Source organism: Semicossyphus pulcher, unplaced genomic scaffold (genome assembly GCF_022749685.1).
Source record: "Semicossyphus pulcher isolate SPU_LCO1_2020_fin unplaced genomic scaffold, fSemPul1.0.p SCAF_22, whole genome shotgun sequence".
Taxonomy (NCBI): Eukaryota; Metazoa; Chordata; class Actinopteri; order Labriformes; family Labridae; genus Semicossyphus; species Semicossyphus pulcher.
The window spans coordinates 15,346,176-15,367,599 of record NW_027211696.1 but is presented as its reverse complement, the minus strand read 5'-3'; the positions used below and the strand labels follow the sequence as shown (position 1 = coordinate 15,367,599).

The window sequence follows — 21,424 nt, the reverse complement described above, 5'->3', positions numbered from 1 at the left end:
GTGCCTTTAGGAGAGTAAGTGTTTGGATCAAGCCCACGGTATGCAAGCAATATCCAGATGCACTTTAGGCAAAAAAGTGGGCTAATTTAGTTTTGCTAGCAATGTGCTAAAACATATTAGAAAGTGAAAGTTATAGGGAGTCATAACTATACGTTAGCTTAAAATAAACATATGTATTGACTTACCCCGCTGTGCAAGAACACTGTTGTTCCTGTATATGATTGTCCTTAACATGAATTGTCAAGCTTGCATTGGGACCGGTGAGCTTTTGCCTCGGTTTTTATGTCCTCTTCATTCTCAACACTCCACTGACAAGATATATTATGGATGTAGCTTTGAAATGCGTATTGTTGTACTTTCTGTCTAGTTCTCTCTGATATTTGGGAACTATTTTTCCAGAAATGTTCTATTATTTCCCTTGGAACATCTCTCACTGTTAGCTGAAAACGCCATACGTTTTACATGGCAGTGCTTAAGCTTGACAGGCATAGCAACAGTAACCAAGGGGGGCTGTCGCTGCAGTTGAGTTAGCGAACGCAAAGTAATGATAGTCAGGTTGATTCATTAGCCGGCTAATAAGCTAGTAAAGAACGTACCCACGCGACATTAAGTTCCACTACTGGTGATAACTGACAGGAGTGGTTTATTAATCAGACTGTAGAAGCTACAGGAACGTAGCAGACTCGACGCTCGCGCGCGCACATTTCCGGTGAGAGCGAGCAACAGATGAACGAAACGAAACGCTAACTAAAAGTAACCGGTCTTCTCTTCTCATCACATCACATCCCGCCGTCTTTTCTGGAGGAAACCCCCAAGAACTCGGACTCCCACACGTGGGCCGCTAAACAAAACATTATTGTATGAGGAAAAAGTGAACGAACTGACAAGTCAGGTATGCTTTACACGGACACCGATACCTGCTCATTAGAGCTAGCATAAATGATACTTCGCTTTCACTCACCGAAAAAGCTGGAACACAGAATTATTTGACCGTCTGCACTTTTAGCCGCACGGCAAGTCATCTTTAGTCCTATATTTGCATGGAAATATCTCCAAATGGCACCAAAAACTCAAACACGAGCGAGAGGTTAAATTCAGTGGCTTGAATTAGCTGAGCGGACACCTTGCAAACAGCTAAGGGTGGTCACCTGTCACTTAAAGGGATCACGCCCCTAATTGTAGGTAACTATGCGTAATAAATATTTACTGCCTGTATCGTTTAAATGAATTGGTGAAATAGCTACAGGGACCACAATTGCTCGTTTAACCACACTGTTGACTTGTTTATTTCTGCTGTGAAGTTGGGCATATTAACGTGGGAATTTACCATGTACTGTACAAATAGGGGGACCCTGTTGGCCCTCAAAACAACTCATGACACCTATTGTCTTATGATGAATTCATTCATTTAATAATTAAGTTGGTTGGTCCCACTTGGAATTACAATGTCAATTTTCAGAGGTGTTCATCTTAAAGTTTGTCCAGTGTCCCTGTGTTCTCTTGTGTCTGCTTTGAAAAGGGTTTTTTGTGTTTTCTCTGCCAATTGTGATGAAATGTGTCTTTCATACAGGGCATTATTTGTCGCTTTCTACCATGCGGTGTGGAAAAGGGACAGCAGAAACTCTGGCCGTGCATGAGCACAAATCCTCTCCCTTCTTCTGTCGCAGGTAAGTTGGTCTAAAGATGATGGTATACATGACTGCCTTGTGACAAGTAGATCCACACTCTGTTAAATATGAAAACCCACTATCACTCTACTTTAGAATTCAATCATGGTCTACTGGGAGGCCTTATTATTTAATACACATTTCATTTTTGTGGAGCAAAAGTTTTAATAAAGCAGAAAAGACATAATTTTAGTCTAAAATATGCATTCAGATTAAAAAAGTAGATCATCTGCCCTTGGAAGCTGCTCTGGGATGCTGCATAATCAGGTTGCATCTCCCTAGGAAAGAGAAGTTTTCCTGCTGCAGTATCTGATCAGGACTCTCCTCCCCTCCCATTAGATAACTGTCTAAAATATTCCTCCTACCTACATTATAATCTCCCTGTTCCAGCCCCCTTTTTAGATTGTGCCACTATACACCTGAATCTGATCACGGAAACCTGCAAAAACCCAGCTACTGTGTTCTTGCAACCTGTCAAAAAATCTACTAACAAATCTAATGAGACTGAACATCATTACCCCAAAAAGGTGACTCTAGGTACAGTAATGTGCTATACAATACAGACAAACCACTGATGATTGACTGCAGCATTTTGCTGCATCAAGGCATCTGTACAAAACATAAGCAGAGGACAAATTAATAAATAAGCGTTGATGTGAAAATGCTTTGAATGTCATTTTCAAGCTTGGGAGGATATAAACAGATTCGACCTTATTAAAATAATCCAGCTAAGAGAACAAACACTTGACTGACACACATGGAATTTCTTTTATTTATTATCAGCTTCCTAAAGCTAAACTCAAACTATGTCACGGCTTGCACACGGCGCTGTGTTGTACTAGTTCCCAGTGTTTGGTTATACTGTAAGTCTGCAAGGGAAAGGGGGGAAATGGGATCAGTTACATAACAGAAATTAAAGTAAAAATGACTTGGCAGAGATATAGAAAAACAACAATGCTATACTGTCAAAAACACAAAGAAAGCAGTGTGTCTATAAGGTCGGCAAGACTCGTTCACAAGTCTCTTTCAAGCTTCGCAGATCCAATAGCCTTTTGAAAAGCTTTGACTCCTCGCTGCTCCTCTTCCTCTACCATGCTGACCTACTTGAGTTGCCACAACTGTTGTTCACCTATTTCAGTACTCCACCAGAAACCTTTCTCATACTCTGAAGAGAATAGTAGACCTTCAGCTGAGCGAGATGCCATGTGACAAGCTTGCTCAAAAAGATAAAGGATATGGGTAGGATAAAGGATGTGATCCCCCAAAGCTGCGTTATATCTTTTTAATGGATATTCTCATATTGTGCATGAGTTTCACATTTTTAGGGGTTTATTGTTCACAGTGAAAAGGTGAAAACAGAATGACATGTTTAAAAAGGTCGCCTTTGAAATGGACCGTTAAGAACAGCTGCAGGTTTCTACGTAGAACCTCGCTTTCACTGAAATTGACCAATCGTCATTCACCGTCATTCACCTCAGGCCGCCTTCTTGCACAAACTCGTAGTCAAGTCGTCGTCAAGATTTCAACTTACCATTCCGATACCTCCTGGCAATTTTGGCTCGTACATATAAAGCAGAATAGCCGATCCCGGAGCAGCCATGTTTTCTACAACTGTGCAGTAACAGTGTGGTGCGGCCGCTCCCCCACGTGGGAATCACACACACGGAGGGGCTCTGCTGTCACTCCAAATACTGTCAGCCAATCGTGGCTAAGGTCTGACCTTTGAATGGCAAAACAGCTTGTTCGTTTCAGGAGGAAGGAGAGGCTCCGAAAATAATTAAATTCAAATATGAATACAACTTTTAAAACGAACCATCTTCACAAACATGATTCAAAAACACATTAGAATAATAGAAAATTGATTGCCTAGCTAAAATATGTCCCCTTTAACTTTACTTTGATGTCAAGAAAATTGTGTTGAATGTACATCAAAATTAAAAGCTACTTTAACAAACAGAACTCGGACATCTTTCATATAGAGAAAACAAGCCTATTACAGCAAACCTTAGAAGCTATTGACCTTACTGCTGCTGTCACTGTAAACATCATACTGTACGCTATAGGCTACTTTTCTTCGTGTCATTTCCAAACTGGAGATGTCATTCCATAGGCAGCAAGTTCATAAAATATACTATGTTGGCACACCGTCTATCCCTCGCTAGACTGGATAGCTATGCGTGTGCATGTGTGTCATGATCCTCACTTTATTGAATTGCTCAGTGGGAGCATGTTATCAGCGTCTGCCTCTTACAGCTTATTCTTAATTATCCTCTTCCTAACTCCATATCCCACGGAGAATTTAATGACACAGGGGATGAAAAAGAACCAACCATATGTCTCTGTGTTTACACAACTTGGGTAATATTCATGTAGAAATATGTGCTATGTCTGCAGTTGCCCCAACCCATTAGGCTTTGATTGAATGCACTGTAGAGAAGGTCGACACAGAGAGATTAAGTGGAACATAATTAATCGTGAGCAAGAAAGATTCTTTACACAAAGTGTGCGGTTATTAAGGAAAGTGAAAACTAATTATGGATTTGACGTAAAGCAGCAAGTGTTAATTGAGGTTAGTACTTTGAAATAAGAATGATACCAATATGTGCAAAACACACGTTACACTTTTCTTTCTTCTTCATCTTCATGGTAGCTCATAAGGCTGAGCCTGATTGAGGGAGGGATGTGAGGGAGAAAGGCTGCTGCAAAAACCTGTTTCAAAGTGCGTCCTGGTTGCAGAGGAGTGGTAGTGCACTAGTTATATTGGGTTTGGAAATAGGTGCGGTTTGTTAGAATTCTGCACCAAAAAAAAGTGCAAACACAACATGCGACCTGCTTTAACTCAATATAATTCAGTTAAGCGATATCACATGAGCGGGAGTGATGTGTTGAATCAGCACTGCTGTGTGATCGTTGAAGATAATTATTCAAGTTATACAAGCAGCAAATAGTACAAAGTATGCTACAAGACATACAAGACATATCAGGGACAACATAAGCAGTCATCGCCATGGCTGGGCCTGTCTGCTTTTAAACTGCAGTGTACCAAGGACAGGCTGAACCTACGGCAACTACTTATAATCACTAAATTTCAAGCTAGCTAAGTTTAAACAAGTTGCCACTGAACGGTGGCAGAGACGCGTTTTGTTTTCAGATGTAATTTTACGAAAGGAGAAATAGAGTACATAGTGGGCGGGGACTATGCAGATTGAGGAATTTTTAATGAGGGAGAAGGAGGAGATGCCTTGTGAGGATTTTAGAAGCTAATTAAATGTATTTTGCTGAAAAAACACATCAGACACAATTAATTATTTCAAGCAGAGCATTTTATACGTCTTAAAACATGACTGGAGCTGGTCTTTAACTGAAACTGGACTGTTGCCAAGCAACCCAAGCATTCTCCTGCACTGTGTGTCTACAGGTTACCCCGGATCAACTGTTATTTTTATCATGTACATTTATCTGTAGCTGATGCAACCGGTGAAATAAGAGTCTGCTGTGTGAGTCTGAGGTAACAGCTTGATTAATGTAGACATGCACGGTCTGCTGTGACGTTAATTATCAGTATTCAGAACACCTGGCTGAAGCGGAGTGATACACAGAGTGAAAAGTCCCAGTGATGTTGTTCTCTGTATCAGCACTCATGGAATGCGTCTTGTCAAATCAGATTACTTGGTTGTATGAATGTGAATATCTGGTAATAGTTGAACGTGCGTTTTGTGTGCATTGAAACAGCTCCATCTAGTGAGCATTTAACCACACTGCGGAATACTCGTCATTTATGCTGCCGTAAAGGATTGCAATAAGTACCTGTGCACATGTATGGTTTCATCAAACATGGCTCATACATGCAAACTGTTCAGACGCATGTATTTCAGTGGATACAAATGCATTGAAGTAACAGACATCCACACAAACACACTCCCTGCCACCAAATGCCCTGATCTCTGAACCTGATGGGGAGGATTATTTTGGCTCCACAGACACAACACCCGACTAAACCGTGTCTGCACTTCTTTTGTTGAGGCCTCATGCCGGAAACGCGCCGTGCAGACTGAGGCTTAGTGTGTATTTTTGTAGAATGAGGTAAGCACGCGTGGCTGACCTGTTTTATCTCAAATATGGCACGGTGCAACCGGCAGATCTGTCGTGCTTTAGAGTATTAAAGTCCCTTTTGAACTCTTATCTTGGAGTTCTGTAAAGTACCGTATCCTGATAACTACATTTGTTACCTGTGATGCTCTGAACAAGTGTAGTTGTGACGTGATTAACAATTTGGTTTGTTTTTGGTTTTCCAATTAAAATTGTACTTGACAACTCCTGTGGAGATCAAGGACGTCTTCCAAGGGATACCTGCTCCGACCAGCTTCAGTCCGTCAAAGAACAATGAAAACCTTTTATAATTGGTCGGTAGAAATACAAGTGAAAGACATGGTCAGGATTATACGCCTTGTTACTTATGCTCAGTGTAGCTTTATTTGAGGTTACACAGAATGGTAGCAAGTGTCGGATCAGAACAAACTGAGCTAACCCAGAACAGAGCAGTACTGAGAGTTTACACCAATAAACAAATTCGTCTTTAGCCTGACAGATCAATCATTTATTGAACTGTAGATACATACACTCACCGGCCACTTCTTTAGGTACACCTGTACGATCTAATGCAGTTCAATACAACAGCACTGCTGTGGATTCTGCTTTGATGAAGTTTAGTTTTTGTTGACTTGTGTGTAAATTCAATTAAGTTTATTACTGAGGCCATAGTTATTATATTGAGATGCATATCTAATTTTTTGTCCTCCCTATTTACATACATGAGGGGGCTAGAGTATTAGACTAATGCTAATGCTGAAATATCATTGAATAAACACCTCCATGACAGCTTAGAAAGAAGCCTGTACATTACAGGCAACATAAAAGCAAATCTTATGGCTGAGCTGGTGTATTGGATTACATTCGATTTCTCACGTGTACCTAATAAAGTGGCCGGTGAGTGTATACATACATTTGATACATTGCTCTGATGTTGTCTCTCTTTAGTGTGTTACGTTTCCCCAGAAAGGACAGGGGTCGCGGTACGGTAAGCTAACAAGACACTGCACTTGTTCTAAAAGGGTCAAAGCAAAATGGGCCCTTTTGGGATTCTAAAAGAAGGGCGGTGGGAATATAACTCCCCACAGCCACCCACTGATTCTATCAGAGTGATAGATTAACTAAAAGCTTGGACCAAAAACAAAGGAGTAGTAGGGGAAACAAAATAAATGGGGACAGAAACTGGCCAAAAGAATAATACCTCTTTAAACACACTCATTTCAAACTTGCGCTCAGAACAGAAAACACAAAAAGCCAACTGATGGTGTTTACCCTCCAGAGACAAAAACCCAACTGAACAGGGGAAACCCCAACCTCCTAATATAACCTCTGAGCCAGGATGATCGCCACCAGCTGAGGGAGGAGATCACAGGTGCAGCCAATAGCTCCTAATCAGTAGAGAAACCTGCAACTGATTTTGGATCTCTCGCCATAATAAGTGTTTCCCTTTGTGTAAGGCCTTAGTGTTTTGGTGAACGGCATTAACAATCTTTTTCAAAAAGACAATAAAAGATATTAAAAAACCTTATCAGCTGCCTTCAAGAGTGATACCATCTTCCAATAAATACATAAATAAAATGCACATGTTAAACCAACGCAAACACTGAAAGAATATAATGCAATAATGCATCATGATTCTTCATCTGAGTCCATTATTATGTACACCTGTCGACGGGAGCTATTTGTCGGAGGTGTCCTGTTATAAAATGTTAACTGCCACATCACAGCCAGTCAGAAACAAGCAGTTTCTGTAGCTGTGCTACAAAGCAAGTCTCCACATCACTTAGTAGAATTTACAGTTAAAAGGTCAAAGCAAAAAATAGTATAAATATATAAAGCTTTTCTGAAACCGAGTGCTTACTAAACCCTTCGATCAAAAGCTGTCAGACAACCGCCTGAGCACAACATGGCTCAGCTTCCGTGTTCAGCCGCGGTCCAGGAAAACATTGGCTTTGAGTTTTAATGATGTATCAGTCATCTGGAATGGCTTCATCCATCCACTTCATGTAAGCCAGACTGCCGTCCTCCACTGGGAAGCTGATGACCTCTGGGTTTGCGTAGGGATGGATAGACCTTGAAAGGAGCAACACGAATATTAGATTTAGTGTGAAGTTTCTTTATATAGTTGAACAAGACAAGACAAAATAATGACAGAATATAAAGACACAAAAATAGGATTGACAAGGATTAAAAGAAAATACAATGGAATATTAAATATGACAGATTTGGCTGTGCAGTGCAGCCACAGTTGAGTGAAAGACATGAAAAAATAGTCCCAAGTTGAATAAATGAAGTGCACTGGCAAACAGAAATGTGTTCAACTGTGATTAAAAAGACATGAAGACATGACACATTGAAGTCTGTTTTCTGGGAGTTTGCTCCCAGCAGCTTCATGTTTCCAAGTTTCCAGGTCCCAAGTCCAGAGACAGAAAACAGATCTATTAGGCCTTGAAATGTCTTTTTGATCGAGGTGTACGGATACTTGCTTTCTGTAGTTTGAAACAAGTTGAAAAAACTAATGAAAAATATAAGAGAGCAAAACAGGAAGCTATTTTTTTACACTACTTATTATTTTAAAATTCACTTATCGTGTTTGACTTAAACACTTGCTTACTGACTTAACATAAAACTTTCTACCTCCATATTGTTTGTAATAATGTTTTCCAGTATACCTCAAGGAGGGAAATCAGGCCCTACCAGTGTACCCACAAAGTTCTTTCAAGAACCCCTCTAGTGAAAATCAAGTGTTTCACCTTGTAAACATCTCCATGTGGTGTTTCTCATGTGCTACAAGACATATCAGGGACAACATCAGCAGTCATCTCCATGGCTGGGCCTGTCTGCTTTTAAAGTGCAGTGTACCAAGGACAGGCTGAACAACACGTTTTCAGATTGGCAGGTTTGTGATGTCACAAAGCTAAGGAGCCAATCCTGTTAATGGACGGGGTGACGCTATGCGTATCATTATGTGCAACCTAAGGCAAACACTTCCAGCTGTAACCGTCATCGTAAATTTTTGCAAACTCACTGACTACTTATGTTAACGTTACTGCTACTAATTAGTACATTTCAAGCTAGCTAAGTTTCAACAAGTTGCCACCAAACGATGGAAGCTGTAATTTTACCAAAGGAGAACCATAGCGCATAGTGGGCGGGGCCTATGCAGATTCAGGAATTGTTAATGAGGTAGAAGTAGGAGATGCCTTGTGAGGATTTTTACAAGGTAATTAAACGTATTTTGCAGACGAAACATATCAGACACAATTTATTATTTCAATTATATGTCATAAAACATGACTGGAGCTGCTCTTTAAAATGCATTTCTTTAACACAATACTGGTCACATTGCAGGGACGCATGTCTTTATCCATTGTTCTGATCATTACCCGAGGTCTGCATGCTATGTATTGTAAGAGATGCTATTCTTAACAACTTGGCTCATTGAAACTCTAATAGACTGACGCTGAAGAAATGTGGACGATTAACTTTTAATGGTTATTTTATGGTGATGTAGTTGAATCATTATTTCAAGAAGCGTATATATTGGATTTTGCATTAGCGTCCCAATTGTGAAAATATAAGTAAAGACATAACATAACTTCAACATACTTGTGTGAATTTTAGTTTGCAAAAATCCAAACTATGAATGACATTTGTGGTCAGACGGTTATAAATAAATGTGAAATGACTGCTGTCAATGTTTTTTCAATTCCAACATGTCAAAATAAAGCAGCTAAATCCTGTTTTAATTCCCCTCCAGACAGCAGCAGTAAATTAGAAAGTGTGCACGACACAATTATATGATCAAAATGTAATTGTTTGATCACACTGACTGCCTTTGTTGAACGCTACAGCTGCACGCTGGATGTCCTATTTATTTAGCTCAACAGTAAAGTAATGAGATTTTAAGCACACAGCAGGGCCCGAGCTGAAAATAACTGCAATGCAGCTTTAATGCACTTGTACAGTAGTAGGCACAGCTGAATCAATAAAATAGGTTGAAACAGTAATTGGATGTGCTGTTTACAACAATGTAAAATGACATAAAGCAACCTCTCACCTCACGTACTCTACAACTTGCTGGATCCTGGAGGTCTTTGTTCTCACCAGCTGCAACAACAGTGACATGTCATCGAAGAGATTAGCTTTCTATTGCAACATGCATTTGTTAATCACAATATGGCCCTCCCAGTAAACTTACTATGAGAATTTCACTTGAATCCTGGATTTCGCCTTTCCAATAGTACCTGAAGAACCAAAAAGCAACAGACATTAGACCTGTCATACACACACACAAGGGCCTGTAAATCAGTAGGGATTGAAAAGTACCTTTGAGCCTTTGAATAAAGTAAACAAAAGCTTTCATGGAAACTGTAATTTCCTCATGAACACATCAATCAAACCTTGCCTAACCGTTTATTATGAGCTAGAGAGATTCACAGTTATACTGTCAAACTGTTTCTTAGAGGTGCCAAAGTAAAACTTCTTCTCTGCTTTAAATATGGGCCTGTGAATGTCAGCAAAACACAAACAAAGAACTCTTAATTAAAGACCCCCTTTTGGTGAAAATCAAGTGTTTAACCTTGTAAACATCTCCATGTGGTGTTTTTCATGAGCTACAAGACATATCAGGGACAACATCAGCAGTCATCTCCATGGCTGGGCCTGTCTGCTTTTAAAGTGCAGTGTACCAAGGACAGGCTGAACAACACGTTTTCAGATTGGCAGGTTTGAGATGTCACAAATCCTGTTAATGGACGGGCGGGGTGACACATATTATGTTCAACCTGTGGCAACCACTTCGGCGATGTGCACTCACTACTGACTACTAACGTTAACATCACGACTACTAATTACTACATTTCAAGCTAGCTAAGTAACAAGTTGCAACTTAACGATGGCAGAGACGTGTTTTGTTTTCATGACAGAGTGGGCGGTTGTAAATTTGCATAATGGGCGGAGCCTATGTAGAGTTGGGAATTTTTAATGAGGGAGAAGGAGGAGATGCCTTGGGAGGATTTTTACAAGGTAATTAAACATATTTTGCAGACAAAACATATCACACACATTTATTATTTCAATTATATGTCTTAAAACATGACTGGAGCTGCTCTTTAAAGATTTTAACATGTCAAAATAAAAGCTGTATAAGACTAAATAAGCTTGGATCTAACTGCAACACATTCATTACGGCCCTGCATACCTCCTGCATCAACACCCTGACCCATACGCTAATCCAACCACATCCTCTATTTTTAGCGTAAACCTGTTTGGCAAACAAACACTGCTTCTTCTATTCAGCAAACCATCCATCCTCCACAGCCTGAGTTTTTCTTCCTCGTTTGGTTATGCATTAACAGGAAAGCTAACCCGTGCATACAAACATACGGGCCTTTTGAACGCTAACTGCCGCTCAGTTTCTAGTGATTTGAAAAGTGATAAAAGCATTCAAATGCAGCCCATTCACCTTGTGGTTTCTCTAGGCAACCAGCTTTGTAGGAGAGGAAAGAGGAAAAAGAACATACAGTATGTGTTTATGTTTTTATGTGTTTATGTGAGGCACACTATAACTAAGCTAAGGCTTTGTGGTTGTGCGTCAGAAGTGAAGTTGATTCAAGATAGCGTGTAAAGTATGACTTACATTGTGGAGCTCCTGCAGAGAATGTTAATGCTTGCTGCCAGCCGCCTCTCCATGATTGCCCTGGAAAGAGACAGAGTGGTAGGGAGCGTGGATTGAAACAGAGAGGGCAGACATGGAAAGAGAGAGGAAAGAAAAATTGAACACTCACAAGCCACCAGCTGTTTATCAATTACAGCCTGAAACTGAGCCCTTCATCATGGTGCTCTTCAAGCAGCCTGCAGGAAAATACTCTCACGCACTAAATTCAGAAAAAGATGATAAACTTTGCTTTCTGCTGCCGCTCGCCTGGTATTATAGTTCATTACCAGCTCAGCCGTGCCCCCTCCTCAAGCCAGTGTCTCTGAAGGAGGTGATTTACATATCTGGCGCCCTCACTTTGGCTTCTCTCTGCTCGACACGTGGTAAATAGAGCTCATTTACATGCAGCTAAAATGCCAACAAAGAAGATGAGAGGGCAAACGCATCGCTCTACTCATTGTGGGCTTGACAAGATTGTATCTCTTCTCTAGACAAAGTCAAACTTGTGTCTTGCATCTTTAATTTTTTTCCAAACCTACACTAAAGGACTGTACTGACACTAGATTAAAGGAATATTTAGATTTTCTATTCATATTTTGGAAATAGACTTGTTTGCTCTCTTGCCAGGAGTTCGATGAAAATATTGGCACCATGTTTGTATGGTATCTTAGAAGCTAGAGCCAGCTGGAGGTTAGCTAAGAAGACATGCTAATTAGCAAGCTTGGCTGGACTTTTTAGCTTTGGACAGAGCCGGGCTAGCTGTTTTTGTTTCCTCTCTTTGTGCTAAGCTAAACTATCAAGTTGCTAGCTTTAGCTCCATAACTGTAAAAGAGAGTGGTATCAATCGCATTACTTTACTGACTTTCAAGTGCGAGTTTGTATTCATACTTTCCCTTTCTTGCTAAGGAGAAAAAGGTGTTATTAACACCACTCTCATGTCTATATGGTTAAGATAAAGCTAGAACAAGCAGCCTGTTGTGTTAGCTTAGCAAAAAAGACTGAGGCAGGGAGGAAGTTCTCCGACATGTTTGTTCTGGTTTGTTAAGTCAACACAAAACCTCGAAAAACAACTTCCTTTGGTTTTCATGGCCAGACGCAGAATTCCTGAACTGCTATCCTCACTGCAGACTTCATTTACGATACTTACCTGTGTTGCAGGTTGCAAGATTTTTTTAACTGGGATAATGTGACAAATTGTTATAATTTCACTGCCTCCTACTGGTAAGCAAAAAAAGCAAAGTAAAGGATCAGGAGGGATATTGAGCTATAGTTAAAGGTGAAAACAACTAATTAGATAACCTATTAGTTGATGTTTGCTAACAGCTATGGTAAGCATTTAGCCACTTCCTAATTAACATTATCATTTGATTAAGGAAGTGGAAGTATTAAATATAGTCACTGTCATGTTAGCTTTAAAGTGATTGGATGCTAATTTAGCTGCCAGGTAACAGTAGCTCTATTGTCTGCAGTTTTTATTATCAATCATTCAGGAAGCAATAAAATGGTCCGATTTGTCAGAGTCCCTATGTTTATAGGCTATGACATGTGAGTCATGCAGCAAAAGGAAATGATCTTTTTGATAACAGCAGTTTCCCTCCTTGAGTGTGACACAAGACAAAACAGCTTCTGTGTGAATATGGTGAATGAGAGTTACTTATTAAACCACACTTTGTTTTATGGATAATAAAAACAAAAAAGATGAAGAATACATGTAAATGAGTAACCTTTGGTGCTGTTAAAGATATTTCATTTGAACCTTTGGACGGAGCCAGGCTCGATGTTTCCCTCGTTTACAGTCTTTTTGCTAAGCTATGAAGTTGCTAGCTGTAGCTCCATATTAACTGAACATGAGTGTCGTATAGATCTTCTCATCAATATTGGGACATGAACACACACATATAGTGTTCCTTAAATGAGGAACTACTTATATGACATAATTATGCTGACTCATTAAACATTTTAAGCATTAGTGTGAAGCAGCATTTGTGAGATACCTGCCAATGTCCTTGGCTATCTGTTCGTTGGGACTGTTGAGAAGAAGGACAGAATGATGGCCTGGCACATAACTTCCTGTTAACGCTGAGTGAAGCTGTATCCCAACAGACTTTAACCCAGGATACAAGGACACGGACAGGACCAGGATCTGTAGAGGTTTGGAAAGGGTGGAGGCAGGAACATGTCACAATATTTAAATAGCAAAATTATCAACAGACTGTATAAACATGTTTCTTTGCTGTTTGCATCCGCATAAATTATTTGGACATTTAGCTGTTTCATGTTATTTTATGTTTGGATGAGGCAAAGTTGTAACTCAATTTAATTATCTGCTGCCCTCTGAAAGGATTGCCATGTTTGGATTGGATTGGATTCAGTATTTATCCTCTTATTATTTGGCGCTGTCTGTCACAGATAAATGAGTATGGGCCTTGGCTTGAGCACAGTGACCAATTTATAATCTGTCCTACTTTTCTGCACAGCACAGCATCACTGCCAGACATAGATGCACGTAAATCCAACACAAACGTGTTACAATTTATAACATTTTAGCTTTTCAAACATATAAGCCTTCTTATGTGGAAGACTTTTCTGAAAGTTTTCAAGCAATAAATTATTATTAAAATAATCACTGGAGCTCTTACCAAACATAAAACGAGCAGAAACGTCCGAAAGAAAGATTGAGAGACAGACCCTTTATGGCACCGCTGAAGCAGCCACTCCATCCTGTGAGTTGCAACAAATGTCATTCCCAAAGTCCGGCTCGTGCATATAATAAGAGAGACGAACTGTGCTCAACTTCGTTCATTAAACCGCTGAGGCTTTGTCCACGGAGGTAATTAGTTTCCCGTTTTACAACCAATTCAGCCGCGTTGACCAGCTGCTTTGTGAGAGAAAACCACTCTGAAAAGTCGTTACCTCTACACGAGAAGTGCATTGTGTTGACAGGTACCGCAGGTCGGACGGTCAAAGGCAGTGGTAAATCTCCGCGCCGTTCGATTGGTCGCTCGCACTTCCTGACACGCGGGCGACCAATGAAATCGCCGGTTGACCTCCGCTGCCCTGCCTCCGGGCCTGCACGAGGCATAATCGGCTTTGTTGTCTTTACAGTAGAAACACAAATACTCTGAGCCCCACAAGCGTGTCCGTGATAAAGCAGTGTGATTTCAGAAGAGTAAAATTGTGTCTAGCCCAAAACTATTCTAATAAACTATAACGTTATTTAGCCTTAACTTACACTATCTTATATTATATTTAATAACCCATTTATTCTGCTGGTGCTTATACAAAGTGGGGACAAGTGCATTTACTCAAGTACTTTTGAGCTTAACTTGTACTACTACTTTACTAATACTTCCATTGTACTTTTGATATTAAAAAGTAATGAGTTAAATATTGTACTTTTTTTACTCATACAAACAATATGATTAAACGATAAAACACGTTATATAGCAAACTTCCAAACTGTAGGCTAGTCTTTAAACATAGCTTCACCTCACCTTGTTGCAACATTTAAAGGCTATATGCAGTTACTCAAGAGTAATGATATAAGCTGGCACTCTCAAAGGGGCAATTTTCCTACACTTTAAAGAAACCAGTTGCAAAACAAATGCACCCCTTCAGGCATTAAGGAGACCCGTCAGTGACCATGGAACTAGCCAAAAACACATAAGGCCTGCTCTTATAGCAAGTGTTTAGTTGGTCTGTTCTAGGCCAATGCAGAAACATGGCGGTACAACATACTGGACTTGATCAACAAGACAGACCCTACGTTCAAAATCACACGTTTTCTTTTGTCACATCGTAAATACTGCAGCTCTCCTTACAAAGTATGTACTTTGAATGCATTATGTGTACTATTGGGACTTAGCCTACTACTTCATCTTACCATTGTACCTTGATCTTTGACCCCCTTGATCACACATCCATCCTAGTCCTTTGCACAAAATGTCATTTCACTGCCATATGCCAATGTGCTCATCTTCTCTGAGGATTGTGGGTCAGAATTTAGATTGAGACATAGCGGTGTTTTCAGCATGCTGCATTGTGCTAGTACGTCTGCGAGTAGATACCTGCTAATTGATTTTTCCTCCTTTTTTGAAAGTTGCTTGTAAGCATTATGTTGAGTGAGAAAGTTACTTCTAATCCCAACTTTAAAAAGTAGCACAACATACACATACACACTACACATACACAATAAATAACACAATTAAGACGCACACATAAAGGCTCAATAGTGTAACTGAACCTCTTTAGTCAATGTAGTGAGCTGTAAACTTTAAAGACTTAAATGCCCAGAAGGTAAAGAGCCATTTAACTTTTAGGGACATTTGTTACAGAGTTAATAGATCTGCTATCAGTCTTTAAAAAGAAGAGGAAGAAAGAAGTTAGCTTTAAGTGGAATTTAATTATTAACACCTCAGCACCAGGACAGGATAGATACAGCTTGTTTTCAGACTGAATTATCCTAAAACAAAGGACAACGTGTGCAGCCAGCACAGAAACAAACACTTGCAAAAATACGGAGCTGAATAAAAAGCCTTTTTATCCTCCTGTTTTAGTGACACAAACAGTTTCTTCGCTGATCCTCCCTGTCAGCAAAAAAGGCCAATCACTTGTGTGGGTACACACAACACTGCCACACGCAGTGACTACAGCAACTTGCCCTTTCAGATAAGCTAAACAGAAAAGCCAAGGACCCTGCTGGCCTGCATGTGAATGAAGGAGATATGGGCAAACAAAAATCTTGAAGGAAGATGAATAATTCAGAGGTTTGGGAACAAAAAAAGACTAATACATTCTGCTTTTTATTATATTCAATCGCATAAAGTAGATGTAGTACGGTCCAAAACTTGCATGAGAGGACAGATTTTAAAGTAATGACGTCAGTAATGCAGCTATTTTTGTTAGTTCCATGGTCATAAGTAGGAACATTAGGGCTTCAATGTCGTGTCAAGTCAAGTCAAAATCATAATTCGCCTCAGGGGGCTTCGCAGTCTGTCCATGTGCGACATCCTCTGTCCAAAGAGACCCTCATTTTGGGTTAGGGAACACTCCCATTCAAAAAAACTAAACATTTAAACAGGAAAGAAGGAAGAGAGCTTAGGGAGAGTAACAGAGGAGGAATCACTTTCCCAGGACAGACAGACAGACATGCAACAGATGTCGTGTGCAGAATAGACTGATGACTGTATACAAGCAAGGATGGGAGGAGTTGAGGTGATTGGTGGGCAGTTGGGTGGGTTAGAAGCCGCAGAAGGACTTTGAGACTGAAACTCCCCTGCAGATGATAAGGTTTATCATAAATGCAAAGACTGTGGATCCAGAGGGACATTGAGCAACCCTTACGCTACCTCCTCTCCACCATGCAGCCATGGAGAAAGACAGGCCAAGGAAGGAAAGAAAGTAAGTGAGAGAGAGGTAAGACAAACACACCTGATGGGGATGTGTACTGGCATTAGTCAGTTCATAGAAACGGAACAATCAGTTCATTGAGGCTTTGGATGTTAAAAAAGTGGTTTTAATGCAAGGTGACCACATGGGGGCGCTGTGGGTCCACGCATGTCTCTGCATCCCCTCCTTTCACTGTGAATATATTAAATGTGGAGTGTTCATTTTGCATGTATAAAACTCTCATCGCCTGAAATGAAATGTAAATGCTCCAACAAAGCAACTTGCATGACTCATCCCATTCCCTATTTTTTTCTTGACCTCTTCCCTGCCAGCCTTGTGTACTTTATTTTGCCTCCCCTCCCTCCTCCTCCTTCTCCTCCTCCTCCTCCTCCTCCACTGGACACATCACTGATCAGAGAGCGATCAGCAGGGGGCGCCACGGGCATCACAGCTTCAGAACAAACCAATTTATTTCCCAAGCTCACCCAGGCTTCATTTGAGAGCCCATCAGAGAGCTCCAATAGAGCCACTTAAGCCACTATTCCCCAACATGAAAGAAGGAAACCAAAATAGAGATAGGAAGACAGGCGAGGAGCTGGAGGAGAGGCGTTTGATCTGCTTGTTCTGGGGCATCACTCAGAGGGGCTTGCTTCCCCAAAGGAGTACTGAGGCCTGTTTGTCCCTTAGAAGTCTAATGTGAAAAATAGGATAATTTTTTATTTCTGTCCATGCTTCTTGTCTGTTTGTGTATAATGAGACCAGAAGGTCTACAGTTAGAGCAGGGAGGAGAATATGAGAGAAGAGAAGAGGAACAGTACAAAGAGGTTTGGCAAGTGGTGCCTCGTCTAAATCGGCATTAAACAGCGATTGTCTCTCAGTGGGATCAATGAAGTTGCCTTGCTGTGAAACAAAACAACTCTAGAAGTGAGAATTAGAAAGATGAATGGAGACCAGAAAACAAAGAGTGACAAGTGTGAACAACGAAACGTAATAGAGAATGAGAACTCGAAAGGTAGATTTGTAAGTATTCTGTAGCCTCTCTCTGCTGTCCTTTTCTTGTTCTATCGCACCCACTCCCAAGTTGTCAAATTCTTTTCTCTGTAGCATCATTTTTGGACACTTTTTTGTCTGCGTCTTGTTTTGATGAAGAGCGCAAAAGTCTGCTTGAGATGGAGGTCAGTGGTGATGGATGCGTCAAACAAACACAAGACTTTCATTTAGAAGACCAGGGTTGTGTCCGAAATCGTTCACTCATTCACAACTTTCTACTCACTAAATAGGGAGTTCAATGTAGAGGACTATATAATAGGCTCATGGGCTAAATCACTTCCTGACACCGCTTGAGTCCTTTTCTCAATGTCATTAATTATGACATTGCTGTCAGTGCTGATTAAAGCCCCTTTCCCACTTGTCAAAACTCCCGCTAACACCAAGCTTTTTTGCTCAGTTGGAAAGGTTACAATTGGCATTCAGACCCGGGTCAAATGACTCTGCAGTAGACCCGGGTAATTATCGCCTCGGCTCCAATCATCAATGATGGGAACATAAAACCCGGGTCGACACGCTAATCTCCGCCCCCTTTCCGGCACGATGCTATAACACGGATTGAAGTTCCGGTCGCTGCCGCGTAAATACAGAAGAACATACAACAGGGAATTTGTTCTTTGTTTCCTGCAAGATGCAGCAACACTGGCAAGACAGCGAGGTGAAAGAGGTTCGTCTGATGTGAGGGGAAGAAGAAATAAGGTGACATTCTTTGTGCGTACTATTGTTTACTTACCATATTTCCGGCGCGTTTGTGACATCAGACGGTGATGCAGCAGAAAAGAGACAGAAAGGAGAATACTCCACTGGCACTGGCTAATTTTGGTGGGAAAGAGGTATCAGTGAGCACAGGTTGTAAACTACTTTTCCCAATGTATTTTGGGATACTTTGAGTCTTGGGTAGCATAATTCTCACAAAAAAATTAAACAGGAGTATTGGTGCCTAAACCTTGCCAAGTACTTGGACAACTTTATCCCAACCAAACTGCTACATTTGTCGGCAGGTTTATTTTGACATGCAAACAGATGTCACATATTTATGATTGCTACAATGACTGCTTTTTTAAAGGTCTAAGGGGACACTGCTGGAGTCCTGCCCGTGCCAAACTTATTGTAGTTTGGTACCTAGATAGTCATATTTTGAAGCTATGGGTAAAGCTGCTGTATTTCAAGAGATGGGAGGGAGAAGGTGTTGCTCCCTGGGTGGCATCACTGCACTGAATGGAAGAGGATGTAAGGACAGAAGCTGCACACCACCAGACTCACAGAGGTCAGATAAGTCCTAATGAAGGGACTTTCCAGGCTGTGATTACCTCTGAAAGAAGAGCCCGGCCCTCCCAAAGAGGTTAATTAAAAAAGTCATGGGGGCCGAGCAGGGAAGTGTCTCCATCACTGCTGTGAACCCCGGTGACCCCTTCATCCTCTAGGACGGACAAAGCCATCCATCACGGATGATTCCTGGGTTTTCTGGCTTTTTGCTGGTGCCACTGAAATCCCTGAGTGACTAAAAACACAGAAGTGTATGTTGCAGAGCCAGAACTCTGACAAGCAATGAGAAAAAAATACACCACCACCGAGACGTCCCTCAGGTAATGAAACCTCTCCGCTCTCTAGGATCAGACAAACACCATATCTTGTCATCTTCCCTCCATTCTCTTCCTCGATCTTCTTCTTTTTTGCCCTCCATGTCACAACTACCGGAACTCACAAGGCCATTTATCAGAATACCGAGCCGACTGTCATGTTGTTTACTTCGTTTCTTCTCTGAGAAAATATTGCAAAAACAGAGTATTTATGTTTGTTTAGACACATAAGCACACTGTTCATATCCAGAACCACGGGTAAGCATTTAAGCTCAATGCTTGCCGCAAGGAAAAAGCAGAGTATGGGCGCATTACCTTCCTGGAACACAGCATGAAAGAATCAGCCATCATCAATGAAAAAAATCCCTCCAGCAATCCCTGCTGAGAGGAAAGATTTGTCATCCCTATTTCTGCAGTTCTTGGAGGCGAGGACAAAGGTGTGATAGCGTGCGAAAAGGAGAGACACAGCGAGGACAGAGAAGAGGAGAGACAAAGAGGAAAAGTGGAGCGTTTTGGTTGATTGGGTTTGAGAGACGACAGAGAGCCTGGAGCAGTCTTACAGGAAAAAAAAGTTAAACATTTTCATAAATCTGTTCTCATGGAGTTCACCTGCAGCGGCGGGAGGCTTAAATCACGTCATGCTCGATTGGCTGAGCGGGTGGAAGACGATCCCTGAATCGCAGGTGGGGGGGCTACCACCAACTCAGAATAAAACCTGTGCCTCCTCATTACACTTTCCTCACCGAAAACCGTCTGCGGCATAACCATTCCTGGTGCTGACGCAGGTAGAATGAGCTCATTCCCCTCTCTCCATTCACAAGCTGAGTGCACCAAAATTCAGAGAGGGGAGACGCATAATAAGTTCAGACTCCGAGTTAGAGTGCCTGCAGGCTATAAAGAGGTGGATGAACAGTGGAGACTTGATGGAAGAAGAGTGTGTGCGTGCGTGTGTTCGAAAGAGGCTTAGATCTGGAAAAAAAGAGAGAAACACCGCTCTTGACTGCACCGTGTCTTCACTTAAATTCCACAAATCCTCTCAAAAGTACTTATTCTAAATATGTTCCACAAGGGTGCTATGATTGACAACGCTCATATTTAAAATAATGACTCAAAATATACACACAATTCTACTTAAAATTCCAAACCTTGAAAACGGATCCATACGTCTGTGCCCATGATCAGGTTGGTGTCGTGCTCATCCAGTATGCATGCATGGATGCATCTCATGCTGAATGCATAAAAATACTTTTACAAAGACCATTCAGATAATGCGTATAAATGGATGGAAAGAAAACAAATCTCTGAAGGGTCTGTCTGCAGAGGCAAGGTCATTTAGAAAAGCTTGCCAGTGGAAAATATAAATACATTCATTGATATGCTGTCCAATGCCGATCAAACTTTGAGTCGAGTGTAAAGTTATTTTGTGCGTGTGTTTGTGTGTCAACCTCAGACACTCAACCATCAGACAGGGGCATTATGGAAATGCAGAATCACCATGAAAAGGGCAGCCAGAGGCATGCTCGGGGCAAAACTTTATGTACAGAACCTTAATCAGCCAACCAGCTTCCTCTGCTCCTGTTTACCTTTTTTGAGTCACCTCTAAACTTGCAACCCCTTCATTTAATCACTTCACTTCACTCTTCAAGTCATACTAGGCATTTTTTGATCAGAGGCACTTCAGTTCTAAGAACTGTTGAAGGACTTCGAACTTTTTTCTTGTGGACCCACTGCAAGAACTTTGAATGGTTGTTGAACATTTAGAGGGACTTTTTAGGTCCTACTTTAGAGACGTATCTATAGCAGGCTCCTTGAAGTCAGTGCTTCAAATCATCTGTCAAGTAAGACCTTGTCAGTTAAATCTCTGCACTCTTGCCATGTCATTGTACATGCTGCAATACAGGAGCAATTGTGTGGCAGGATGTAAACTTTACAAATGGAGTCCCTTGTAAGAAAAGATTTTGCATCGAGGCAAATTATCCACAGATGTCTTCTCT

General features: G+C 41.0%; 1 protein-coding gene across 1 annotated transcript; it reads right to left on the bottom strand.

Annotated features, from left to right (window-relative positions):
* Window positions 1-6,166: 6,166 nt before the first annotated feature.
* LOC138602312 (protein CutA homolog) lies at window positions 6,167-14,210 on the bottom strand. Its single transcript, XM_069673773.1, has 6 exons — window positions 14,055-14,210; window positions 13,410-13,558; window positions 11,398-11,457; window positions 9,958-10,003; window positions 9,817-9,866; window positions 6,167-7,829 (listed from the first exon to the last, which is right to left on the bottom strand). Exons 1-6 carry the CDS (start codon window positions 14,157-14,159, stop codon window positions 7,727-7,729), a joined length of 513 nt encoding a protein of 170 aa, XP_069529874.1. The 5' UTR covers window positions 14,160-14,210; the 3' UTR covers window positions 6,167-7,726.
* Window positions 14,211-21,424: the final 7,214 nt, after the last annotated feature.

Bases quoted from the DNA above. Each gene is read 5' to 3' on its own strand.
- LOC138602312 (XM_069673773.1), bottom strand. From the start codon at position 14,159: ATGACATTTGTTGCAACTCACAGGATGGAGTGGCTGCTTCAGCGGTGC. The intron at 13,559-14,054 runs GTAAGAGCTCCA...AAACCTCTACAG, and splicing joins TTCTGCTCGTTTTATGTTTG to ATCCTGGTCCTGTCCGTGTC. The intron at 7,830-9,816 runs GTGAGAGGTTGC...GCTCCTTTCAAG, and splicing joins CAAGTTGTAGAGTACGTGAG to GTCTATCCATCCCTACGCAA.